Genomic DNA, 12,271 nt, shown 5'->3' on the forward strand with positions numbered 1-12,271 from the left:
CATCCTCCAGCGCTGGCTCGCGTCCCCCGGGGAAGGCAGCACCCATCTCCAAAGTGGTCCTGTCACCACCTTCCTCTTCTCCCCCGGCACCCACGCCGCGGGGCGGGGGCTAGCGCCGCCTCAAATATTTAGGGCAAGGGAGTGTCCCACTTCTGGGGAGGGGTGTCGTTCGGGCTTCTCTCTCTCCTCACCGTGGGTGGCGAAGGGCGGGACGAAAAAGCGCCGTCTGGACAGGCGCGCCCACTCAGGGATGCAGGGCCGGGCGGGGGACCCAGCGGCGACCCAGCCCGTAGGACGGACCTCCCCGCCCCGGCCTGCGCCCCGGGGCCCCCGGGCCCCCGGCCCTAGGCAGCGCCCGAGGCCGGAACAATAGCGCGCGCGGGCGGGGCGGGGGCGGGGGCGGGGCGGTCCTCCGGGCACCGCCCCCGGCCCGCCCCCCGCGCTCGCAGTCCCGCTCGCACACTGGCTCCCACCCGCCGCCCGCCCAGGCACTGCCCGCGGGAGCCGCCGCCGCCGCCGCCGCGCCCGCCATGGACGTCCGCCTGTACCCCTCGGCGCCCGCGGTGGGCGCGCGGCCCGGGGCCGAGCCGGCCGGCCTGGCGCACCTGGACTATTACCACGGCGGCAAGGTAGGCGGGGGCGGGCGGGGGTCCCCGGCGGGCGGGGCCGGAGTCACCTGGCAGCTCGGGACTTGGGCGCTCTAGGGGTCCCACGGGGCCGCGCACATCAGCCCCGCCGACGGGCACGGGCGGCTCACATCGATCCCCTCGCGGCCAAGCTCACGCCCTGAGTTGTTGGGATCGCTGGCAGAAGTCATCCCGACAGCCACCCGTGCGACGACACAGTGGCCCCTCACTCACGTCCCACTGACAGCCTCGCAGTCATTCACAAGCTGACACAGTGGCCCACGGCCACACGCAGTCGCCAGGCAATGCTCACACGGTCCCGCCGTCCCACGCAAGTCACCCTGACAGTCACTTATACACAACGACACCCAACCACTCACCCGCAAACAGTCTTACCGCCACAGATGAGTCACCCACAGACGCTCCGATGCCCCACACACCGTGACATGCCCTCACCCGCTGTCACACTCAGGCACAACGGGGGACAGTGACACAAAGAAGTCGCTCGACAGTCACACGCTCGCAGCCACAACGCCTCACCCAGGCGCACGCTGTCACACACAGCCACCCCGCTGGACGGTGAGCCTCAGACACAGATGGTCCTGATGGCCACACAGTCACACGCGGTCACACCCAGGGACGGCCACACCTCGGTCATCCACAGTCGCGCGTCGAGGTTTAACTTCTCAGCGCCGCTGCACACTAATTGGGCAGTTTACTAATTGGCAGTCACTGCCCGGCGGGGCCTCGGATTCCGAGTAGGCGGCGGCCAATCGAGGCCTGTCCCCTCCCGGGAACGGTGAGCCGGCGTCCCTCCAGGCTGGGGCTGTAGTGCGGGACACCCTCCCTCCTCCATGTTTCCAGGATCTCCTCCCCCTACCCGAGCCAGGTCCCCGCTGCGCTGCGCCGGGCGCGTTCCCAGCGATGGAGGCTTGCGTGCTTGGAACCCCGAACCCGAGGCGTCAGGTCCCACTGCCCCGCCTGGCCCAGCCCGGATGGGCTGGGTGCCTCTGTGCAGTCCGCGTCCCCTTCGGTCGCCGGGGAGGGAACTTTCAAACTTAGTTAGGAAGCCACACTGTCCGCGCGTCCGCCAGTAGGTGCGTGGGTCCCGGGCCGGCTGGAGCCAAGCGCGGCTTTTCGTCACTCGGAGCCCGGATTGAACAGCGCGCGTGGGTTTCCCGTGGCCCCAGAGCAGACGCGCGGGCTCCGTGGCGATGCGGGGTGAGTGCGCGTCCAGTGGCTGGATCGGCGCCCCCCAGGGTCTCTCCCCAACCTCGCAGGCTTTTCGTCAGGCCCCTGGTAGTGGGGATGCGGCAGGAGGGGGGCGTCCTGGCGCGGATCCGGGGGCCTCCCCGGCTGGGCCTCCCGGAGTGCGCCCTCAGGCCCTAGGGGAGCGGCTTCTGGCAGAGCCTCCCCGCAATTCGCCAGGGGCGGGAAGAGTCCAGGCCACTAGGGTCTGCGCGATGTGGGGCGGTGGTGGGCGACAAATGAGGTATCGCGAAGAGTGGGGGTGGTTCTCTTTTGTCCAGTGACCTGCAAAGTTAGAAGCCGAAGAGGGGGGATGGTAGCCTCAGGAGAAGGCCTGGAGCTGCCTCCAGTCTGATGGAGGAGAAATAGATTAAAAGTAGCAAGTGGAGTTTTCAGGGAGGAGAAGGTTGGGTGTGGGGGCAGCTGGTCTGTCTTCTGCCCTTGGCTCTGTTATTTTTCCAAACGTGAAGTTGGCGAGGTAGGTTACAGCCTCTGGTTTGCGGGTGTGGGTGGGCTGGGCATTTGTGCCTCAAAGTCTGAGTGGGTAGGGGCTTAGCCTGGAGCGCTGTGTTTGAGGGTGGTGTTTCTATAAATCTCGTCAGGGTGGGGCTGTCCCAAATAGGGGCCTTTTGAGGCAGGACTCAGCCGAGGCCCCTGTTTTATTACGATGCTCTGTAAACCTCTGACTCAGCACCAGAACCTGTGCAAATCTCGTCGGGAAGGGCCGGCAGGGAGGGAATGAGAAGCCAGCGATTCTGGTTTCTTTCTGTGTGCGATGTAGGACCCCTGGCCCATAGCTGAGGATGTGTCTAGAGTGGGGCGGGGCAGGGATGGGGGTGGGGATGCAGCTGAGCCACTGAATAGGTGAAAGGAAGGTCTGAGTTTGCACTGGGATGTGAAACCTGCTACTCAGTCCTTCAGGCTAGAGCAGGGTGAGGTGGGAGGGGAGAGGTCACCATACTCAGCTAGGGGCTAGAGGTGTTTTGGTAAGGGATTCCCTAGTGGGCATGGCCTTAGTGGTGGTGCTTGGCGGGTAGGACCAGGCGATGACCGGGAACTCCCCTTTTCTGGCTCAAGAAGTGGATGGGAAGGGGTTGGGGAGAGAAATGCCCAAGCTCCACCTTTACACTAGTCACTATCAAAGCTGGAGGGGACACTGAGGCTCAGGGCGCAGTAGTGACCACACTTGGGGCCTGCAGGCCTGGCTGCATCCACGCATTGTGGGGTGGACACACCCACACATGGGGGGCTCTGTCCCTGGAGCCCAGATGAGGCTCGTTGCACAGGGAGCCAGGCTTTATATACATAAGGGCAAGCATTTGCCCAAGCGATGCCCCACAACTATGGGGCAGTTGACCTGGAAGGGCTCTTGGCGACCGTCCCCTTGGCGACCATCCCCTTGGCGACTGTCCCCTTAGCGATCCTCTACACAGAGATTCCCATCCTCTTTAAACCAAAGTCACGAACATTGGTTGTTCTTTTGGTATCTTTTGTTTGAGAAAATACACACTAATGAAAAGCTGTTGTGGTTTTATTTTTGCTTTGAAATAGATATGTATTTTATTAATCACAATATTAGCATGCAGTAGAAAAACAGCTTACCAGGTATGAATAAGACTCATTACTATTTAATGTAATAAAGGTGCTTTTTGAGCACAGGGATTTGTGACCCCATGGCTCCCATAATCTGTGGCTCCATGCTGGGAATCATTGGTCTCCTCCTTCTTTGCATTACAGAAGGGGAAACTGAGTCACAGAGGAGTGTACTCACAGATTACACAGCAAGTAAGGAGCAAAGATGAGGCCTGAGCCCAGGGTTGACTCCCAGCAGGACACTTGTTTGGCTTTTTTGCAAGTCTCTGTCACGGTTTAGGGGTTTAGAGCCTGTAACATCTTTCTTAGGGTAACTATGAACTCCTGGTTCAGATTTTGGCAAGGCATCTTACCAGGCTGGGGGACAGCTGGGGGATCCCTGCTCAACTATGGCAAACTAATGTAAACTGGCCATTGGAGCTGGGCAAGCCTGGGTTCAAATGTCCGTTTGTTGCTTAGTGACCTAGGGCAAATGATTTTTAGCTCATTTTTTACTGAGATATGATTTACATACAATAACATGAAGATTTTAAGTGTACAGTTCCGTGAGTTTTGACAAATATTAACACTCATGTAACCAACATCCCAGTCCAGATAGAAAAAGAACATTTCCGTCATCCCAGAAAGTTCCCTCACATCCCTTTGTAGTCAGCACGCCCTATGCCCACCTCCAGAGGCCACTACTAACCTGATTTCTGTTACCAATGCTTCCTTTAAGTTCAATTTAGGTATATTAACCATGTTTAAGTTCTAGAACTTGATATGCAGCATAAACATTTGTGTGTCTGTCTTCTTTTTGCTCAATATAATGTCTTCAACATTCATCCAGGTTGTTGCATATATCCATAGTTTGTTCCATTTAATTGCTGAGTAATATTATATTGTATACATATAATACAATTGGTTTATCCGTTCACTTGCAGGTGGACATTTGGGTTTGTTTCTAAGTTGGAGCTATTATAAGTAAAGCTGCTGTGAACATTCTTATGCAAGTCTTTTTGTGGGCGGGGAAAATCATTTAATATCTCTGAGTCTTGGTGTTCTCTCAAAGACAACATTGCCTACCTCTGAGTTTCAGGAAGGTTAAGTGAGGTGATACAGGTTAGGACAGTTCTTGGCACATACCAGCTACTAATTAGATAACAGTATCAACCATCTGGGGCCATTCCAGGAAGAGGCTTAGCATCTCTGTTCCAGCATCCTTCATCCCTGGACTGAAGGGATGAAGGCCTTCATCAAGGCCAACCTGGGTGCCATCTTCCCCATGTGGTGCTTCACAGCCAGCAAACTTCTCTTTCCTTCCAGGCTTCCCCAAGAACTGGTACCGCATAGGATGTGGCATATTCTGCCATCCGTCATTCTACCAGCAATATTTATTGAGCACTTCTTGGTGCTAGGCACTGTGCAAGGCAACTGATGCTGCAGCAGTGAACAAAAGTCACTCAAATCACTGCCCTCTGGAGCTTATCTATCAGTGTGGGAAGTCATAAATATATAGGTGAAATATATGCTATCATGATTGTTTGGAATATGACTTTTGGAGAAAAATGGAACAGGAAAGAGAGTTGGGGGTCCCAAGGCCTGGGGCTGGTTTGTGATTTTAAATAGGGAAGTTGAGGAAGGCCTTGTGGTCTAGAATAGTGTTTCTCAAATCTATGTACACATGAGGAATCATCTGGCAAGATTTTTTTCAATATTTTATTTTATTTTAAGTTCCCGGATACATGTGCAGGATGTGCAGGTTTGTTACATAGGTAAACGTGTGCCATGGTGGTTTGCTGCACCTATCAACCCATCACCTAGGTGTTAAGCCCTGCATGCATTAGCTATTTATCCTGATGCTCTCCCTCCCTCCCTCCCTCCCCCATCCCCTTGACAGGCCCCAGTGTGTGTTGTTCCCCTCCCTGTGTCTGTCCCTGTGTTCTCATTGTTCAGCTCCCACTTATAAGTGAGAACATGCGGTGTTTGGTTTTCTGTTCCTATGTCAGTTTGCTGAGGATAATGGCTTCCAGCTCTATCTGTGCCCCTGCAAAGGACATGATCTTGTTCCTTTTTATGGCCGCATAATATTCCGTGGTGTATATGTACCACATTCTCTTTATCCAGGTTAACACTGATGGGCATTTGGGTTGTCCGTGTCTTTTGTCTGGCAAAATTTTAAAAACAGATTCTTGGGCTCCACCCCCAGAGATTCGATTCAGTTGGTCTGGCATGGGGTCCTAGGAATTGGCATGTCTAGTGAGCTACCCAGGTGATGTTACTGCCCATCCAAGGACCACACTTTGTGTAGCAGTTGTTTGGTTGTTTGTGTACAGGCTTTTGTGGGCTCCTGGCAGGCAGGAATTCTGCCCAGCACCTGGCATGGTGCCTGACTCATAATTGCTCAGTAAATATGTGCTGGTGGGTGAAGGATTCAGCTTCCCACCCACACAGCCCTGGACACAGCATCCTGTAAGGATGAGATCTTTACGAGCTTGGTTAATGAACGATTGGAGGCCCTTTTTGACAAAAATTCATGAAGTGGGGTTCAACTACGGACTTGATCTGGACTTGACCTGCGTGAGGCCTGCCCAGCATCCTTGGTGGGTGAGATTCCGCAGCTCCTTTCTTCAGGGGCACAGGTGGCTGCTAGGGAGTCCCATGGAAGGTACCCTGGGATGGGTGGGCTTAGAGCTGAGATGGCTGGTCCCAGGAAACGCTAGATGGATGTCTGCATCTCTGCTAAGAAGCTCTCATTTACTTTCCATCTAAACATGTTCCCTGTAGCTCCTTCCCCAACCTGTGCTGGAGGCTCCTCCAGGAAGGACCCCAGGACTTTTGCATGGTAGGACCAGCAGCCCAAGCCTGGCACTGCTGCCCCCAATCTGCTGGGTGACTTTGAGCCTGTCAGTGCCCTTCTTTGGGCCTCTGTTTCCCTGTGTGCAAAGGGAAGGCAAATCGGTGACCCTCAGCCTAGAGGGATGGTGTGGGGGTGGAAATATAGTGAAATAAAGGCTGAGAACGTCCTTTCTAACTGTGGAGGGTGCACTGGGAGGGAATGCTGGTGGGAATGGTGCTTTTTGAGGGGATGGGCCTGCTATCCTTGAGAGGACAGGAACCACTGTGTCTGCCTTTACTTTTGTATTCCCAGTGCTAGCCTGACACATAGATGCTCAGCAAATATTTGTAGAATGAATGAATGAATCTAGGGCTTGCCAGTTGTAACCTGTGGCTTGAGGAACTTAGCATCTGTCTGGCTGTTGTCATCTGAAGACTTTGTGGGGCACAAGGAGTCCAGGTCAGGACAGGGCAGAGGCGCAGAGTCTTTGGCTGACCTTCCATTCCTAGAGGAGCTTTCCAAAGTGGGCTCAGAGGACAGAGCCTGGCAAACAGAGCAGCCTGTAGACGGAAAGAGGAGCTGAGCCTGCATGAAGGGCAAGGTCCTGTGCCTCCCCCTTGGTCCAGGGATCCCCCTGCTGTGTGGCTTCTTGCCCCATGTGATTCTGTAGGGCAATCTATTTTGCTTCTCTGATTTCCTGGAGTTGGTCTCAGGATATGAAGGCAGCATGGTTTGTGGAACCTGGCAGGCTTGGATTTGAACACTGCCTTCACCACTATCAGGGCGGGCAAGTTATTTAACCTCCCTGGACTCAGTCTCCTCATCTGTAAAATGGGGACATTGACATCTCCCCTTCGGAGCTGGAGGGTTGGAGATCACGTGTGTGTAGCACTTGGCCCCAGCAGGAAATGCTTTCATTTTCATCCACAAAGAGCAGCCCAACTGAAAGTTAAAATGCGAGAGGAACTTGCTTTTCTGCACCAGCTGCTGGAGGATGCCCCACAGCTGCCCCGCCATGTTCTTCTTCTTCTTTTTTTTCTAGAGACACAGTCTTGCTCTGTTGCCCAGGCTGGAGTGCAGTGGTACAATCATAGCTCAGTGCAGGCTCAAACTCCTGGGCTCAAATGATCCTTCTGCTTTGGCCTCCCGAAGTGCTGGGACTGCAGGCATGAGCCACCATTTCTGGCCCTGGGCTGCTGGCAGTCCCAACATAGGATGCTTCCCTGTCTTGGTCCCTAGACCTGATTTTCCTGAGCCTCTGGGTTGAAGGAGTGTCTTATTGAAGTGTCCGGAATTATGAATCGGGAGAGAGTTGCTCATTTCCTTCACCTTCTGTTACCTTCTTGAATCTGTGTAGCAGAGAAAGTGGGTTTTGGAGGCAGAGAAATTGGTTCAAATCACAGCTGCACCATCCACGGGCTTGGGCAGGTGACCTTATACACATCGCTTAGCTGCTCAGGTCTCAGTTTTCTTATCTGTACAAGGGGACAGAAATGCCTGCCTTCTGTTGTTGCTGTGAAGATCAGATTAAAGTAATCGGTGTGGAAGTTCTGTCTGATCTAGAGTGCTGTTTCCCAGCCTCCGCGCTACTGACATTTTGGACCTAATAACTCTTCGTTGTGGGAGTTGTTGCATGCATTGTAGAACGTTTAGCCGTATCCCCGGGCCCTACCGAGTCGATGCCAAGAGCATCCCCCTTCCACGAGTCGTGACAACAAAAATGTCTCCAGACTTTGCCTCTGGTTGAGGACCAGTGATGTGGGAAGAAAGTGTAGCACAGGTAAACTAGAAGTTAGTGGTGAAGGGAATTGTGGCGCCGCCGCAGGGCCCGTCCTCTCTGGCCAGGGCTTCAGTCCACTGTCTCCCTTCAGTAATCCTATATCCAAGGAGTTGACAGTCATCTTATTTACATGGATTCAGACCTACAGGGTGATTTTTCAGCATGGTTTGGGAGCAACAGTAAAAACATATGGTAAGTGATTATTAACCTAATGAGTTGTGATAAATTGTAATTTTATATCTTAGTGAAACGATGTTGTATGACACAGGATAATACATTTTGATCAATTTCCCTGATATTTAAAACTTGCTACTGTATAGTTGCTAATTCTGGTGCCTGCTGGCATGAGCAACCTGATTGTGGTTTTTCAATATTTAATGGCCTGTTTACTGCTGGGTTTCTCAGATGTTCAACAGGTTTTTATTGAGTGCCTACTGGGTGCTGGGGATTCAGCGCTGTCATGGAGGCTCAGTGACTCCATAGAAAAGTTTTATTTACTGGGTGAATGGCTATGTGGATTTATGATCAATTGGCTCAAAATGCAGAGTAATGATTAAATATAAAATTGGCTGAGCAGTGCCAATGCCAGGAGTGTGGGATGGTTTCACAACGGCAGAGTCTTACAGGAATGCCAGGTGGGCTAGCTGGGGGCATGTAGAGTGGTAGGGGGTGTTCCAGGCAGAGGGAGCAGCCATTGCAGGGGTGGTTTGGGGATACTGTAAGCCTAAGGAGGGGAAACCTGCCTGTGTGGGAGTTGGGACATCAGCAGAGATGGTTATGAAGAGCCTTGCACCCCAGCCTGTGGGGCTTTAAGTAGAGGAGTGTGCCTGGAACCAGGGGTGCAGTGCAAAAGTATGGAATGCATCACGCTGCTGGATTCTGACCGTCCTCAACGACTGTCTCTTGGTCTTCTGCTGGTGGGAAAGTCTAATGACTTGCATTTGATTTCCCCCAGTAGCCTGCGATAGATACTCTGCTTCTCAAACTTTAGCCCACCAGAATCACCCGGAGCGCAGTTAAAACAGACTGCTGTGTTCCACTCCCAGAAGTTCTGACTCAGCAGGCCTGGGGAGGAGCTGAAAGTTAGCACTACCAGCAAGTGGATGGTGCTGATGGTGCCGGTCTGGGATCCACACTTAGAGAACCTCTGGTCTAGACTAGAACGTGGCAGGATTGTCCTGCCTTAACTGAGGACAGTGGGGATGTATTGCTGGCCTGGGGCATGGAGCCCTGGTGGGGACATGGTTAGGTGTCCTTCTCAAGCCCCTTGGTGGGTCGTGGGGAGAGTCTTCTTCACCATGGGGAGAGTCTCACATTGGGTTGCCTGGTAATGGACTCTGAGATGGAGAGTTGCTCATGGAAGGTTTGTGTGGGGAAGTTGCCTGCGGTGAGGTGGGTGGAAGGGGTGCACCTGCGGGGGACACAGGAGGAAACATGCTTGGGCGGGGGAGAAGCTGGCCTGGCCTGGCCTGTGGTTCTCATGAATGCCATCCCACAGGGAGCTCTGGCGCTACGGTGGCTCTTCAGTGTTACCCCAGACGGAGATGAGGGTACTGCCCAAGCCTTTGATTCCTGCATCATCCAGTCATTTCAGCATAAGTGAGAGGCCTAAAGGTGAACAGCAGGCAGTTCCCCTGGGCGAAGGAATTCACTGCAGCAGAGGGCAGTCCCATTGAAGGGCGAGCTGCAAGCCCAGCCGCTGATATTCCTGGGGTTGGGGGATGAGCATATGGAAGACGGCCGGGGAGTACCACTGTGACCATCTCAGGGAGATGCATCCTGTGGAGAAAATGCACCTTCCTTTTGGTTCCAGGAAGTCAAGGGCCAGCATGTGGATGACTTTTAGTGACTGTCACTCACTTGCTCAAGGTTCTTCTTTGTCTCATGACGTAAGAGAGATGTGTCACCTGCTCTGCGTAGGAAAGGCAGGATAGTTACTTTTTGGGTCCAAGGGAAGACGACTGGTAATTAATGGAGTTTTTAGGGGCTTAAAGATGCTCTACTCCAGGGTGGGATTCCAGAGTCCTTGCACTGAGCTGTCACATATCTTCCTGTCTGTTAGGGAGGATTCCAGATGGGTCTCCAAGGAGCTTCTGGGCCATGCTTAAGGAGGTCACCTCTGGACAAGAGCCAGGGCTTTCTCTTTGGGCTGGAGTCCTGTCTAGTTCAACAAGAGGCCGTCTGCCCTGCCCAGCCTCAGTGCAGGTCAGTGTCCCTGGCTTTGCCTTTCACCTTCACTGAGCTCCCAGGAAGCTCGGGGGCAAAGGAGTGGGTCACCTTTAGCCATAACATAGGCTATTGTGGTGTGGCTCCGTTCATTAACTCACTCCCAACTGCACTTCACTTTCTACCATTTCCCCCTTTCTCTTGAGTCCTGCCACTCTTTTATTTTTTAACCATTGGTTTTGCTCCTTGTAAGACACACAGAAGTATTTTAGAAGAGAAAAGTCGCAAGTGAAGTCCCTGTCACTCTCTGTCCCTCTCCCTTCTCCACACACAGCCCTGTGTCCCGGGGTATCCACTGAAAAGGGTGTGGAGGGTGTACTTCCCATCAAACCCTTTCTTCACTTCCTTACTTTTAATACATTCGTTGTTTTTATTTCTGTAATCATTTTTTTATTTTCCTGGAATTCTGAGTTTCTTGATTGATCTCATCTCATCGTGGTCTATTCTTTCATGGATATGTGACTATCCTGAATCTCTTTGAAGATGGTAATTCGATTTTTTAAAAAGTGGTCTTTGTTTCCTGCATTTAACTCTGTTTTATTGGTGGTTCTTCTGTTCACTTTGAGGCCTCTCTTCTATGCTGATATTTGCTACAAATGCCTGGTGATTCTTGGTTGACATTTAAATTTGTAAATGGGAGGGGGGGTCTAGATCTGTCCTGTGGTTGCGAGTTTCCTCAACACGGGTGGAAGCCATGACGGCGCGGGTGGGCAGTGTGGATGCTGAGTAGAAACGCCCTGCATGTGCTGTGTGAGTGCAGACTCTATTGCAGTGTGGGATGAGCGTACAATGTCCTTAGAGGCCTCTTTGTCCCTCAGGTAGGCCGGCAGTTACCCCCAGGGCACTGGTGCACTTTTCCTTGTGCCCACCCACAGGAGGGAGTCTCCCAGGGAGATTTCTCATTTCCATTAGAGAATTCTTCTCCTTGGCATTAGCCAGGGGGCAAAACCAACAAACAGCTTCTCCCAGGGCTTTGGACAGACGCAGGGGCCCCAGCGCAGGCTTCCTCTCTCTGGGAATGTTCTGGGGTTCAGTTAGGTGTTGTGTGCCAGTGCCTTAGTACTCACAGCCTTCGCTGTCAGTCTGTTTCTTTGACTTCTTAGTTTTTAGCAATCTCGTAATGTTTCTGATCCCAGCCTTTTCTTATTTTCTTATGTGCCTAAGTCTTCCTGAGAACTATGCTGGGCACATTTGTCCCCATTTTTTAGGTGAGAAGACTGAGGTCCAGATGAGTCAAGTAACAGAAGGGTGGCAGAGGAGGTTGTTAGGCAGAGCTGGAATCTCGCCTGAGCTTGCTCTCCAGCTGTCAGGCTGCCAGGGGGAGCTCACTTCCTCCTGCTGCAGGGGTGGAAGAGTGGATCGCTGGTCCCTTGTCTTAGAGCGCCTTTACATCACAGCTAATTAAAATGTGCTTATGTCGAAGCTGGGCCTAATTTGCAGGAATGATTTAGAAACTTGTTGGAAATGAATCGACTCAGTAGTATAACCCAGGGTCAATCCCATGCATACATTTTATTGTTCCATCGTGCTGTGTTTTGACTTGAACTGAACTTTATGATGTGGAAGATGGACCCTGGGCTCTTTATGTCTCATTTATTCTGCAAATATTTCCTGTTTACATTATTTAGGAAGGTCTCCCACCCCCACTCCCATGCTTTCTCTGTTCTCTATGTCCACCTGAGATGGAAGTTCATTTTTATGCAAACCCAGATGTTGGATCCAGATGTGACTTTGAGTTTGATGGAAGTGCCTGGGTTCATATCCTGACACTTATAAGCTGTATGACTTTGGACCTGTCACTTAGCCTCTCTGAGTCATGGCTTCTTCATATAATCACATTTGCATCTCAGGTTGGTGGTTAGGTCTATGGGAGAGCAAGTAAGTCTTCCCCTCCCTCATTTCTTCCTCCAGGCACTGTTTAGGTCAACTGGGCCCTCTGTAGAACAGTGAGTATAGACCCTATACTAGGTTTTAGTGCCT

General features: G+C 52.6%; 1 protein-coding gene across 3 annotated transcripts in view; it reads left to right on the top strand.

Moving 5' to 3' along the window:
• Positions 1 to 457: 457 nt before the first annotated feature.
• Positions 458 to 12,271, top strand: part of TOX2 (TOX high mobility group box family member 2) — a 157,713-nt gene continuing 145,899 nt past the window's right edge. For 2 of the 3 annotated variants that reach the window (XM_045362992.3, XM_065523184.2), the window contains exon 1: positions 458 to 629. In XM_045362992.3, the coding sequence (XP_045218927.1) occupies positions 531 to 629 (99 nt within the window). In that variant the 5' untranslated portion in view covers positions 458 to 530. Of the gene's footprint in view, positions 630 to 1,768; positions 1,848 to 12,271 lie in introns of those variants that run through there. The other variant, XM_045362993.3, reaches the window with a different exon arrangement.

Source organism: Macaca fascicularis, chromosome 10, assembly GCF_037993035.2.
Source record: "Macaca fascicularis isolate 582-1 chromosome 10, T2T-MFA8v1.1".
Lineage (NCBI taxonomy): Eukaryota > Metazoa > Chordata > Mammalia > Primates > Cercopithecidae > Macaca > Macaca fascicularis.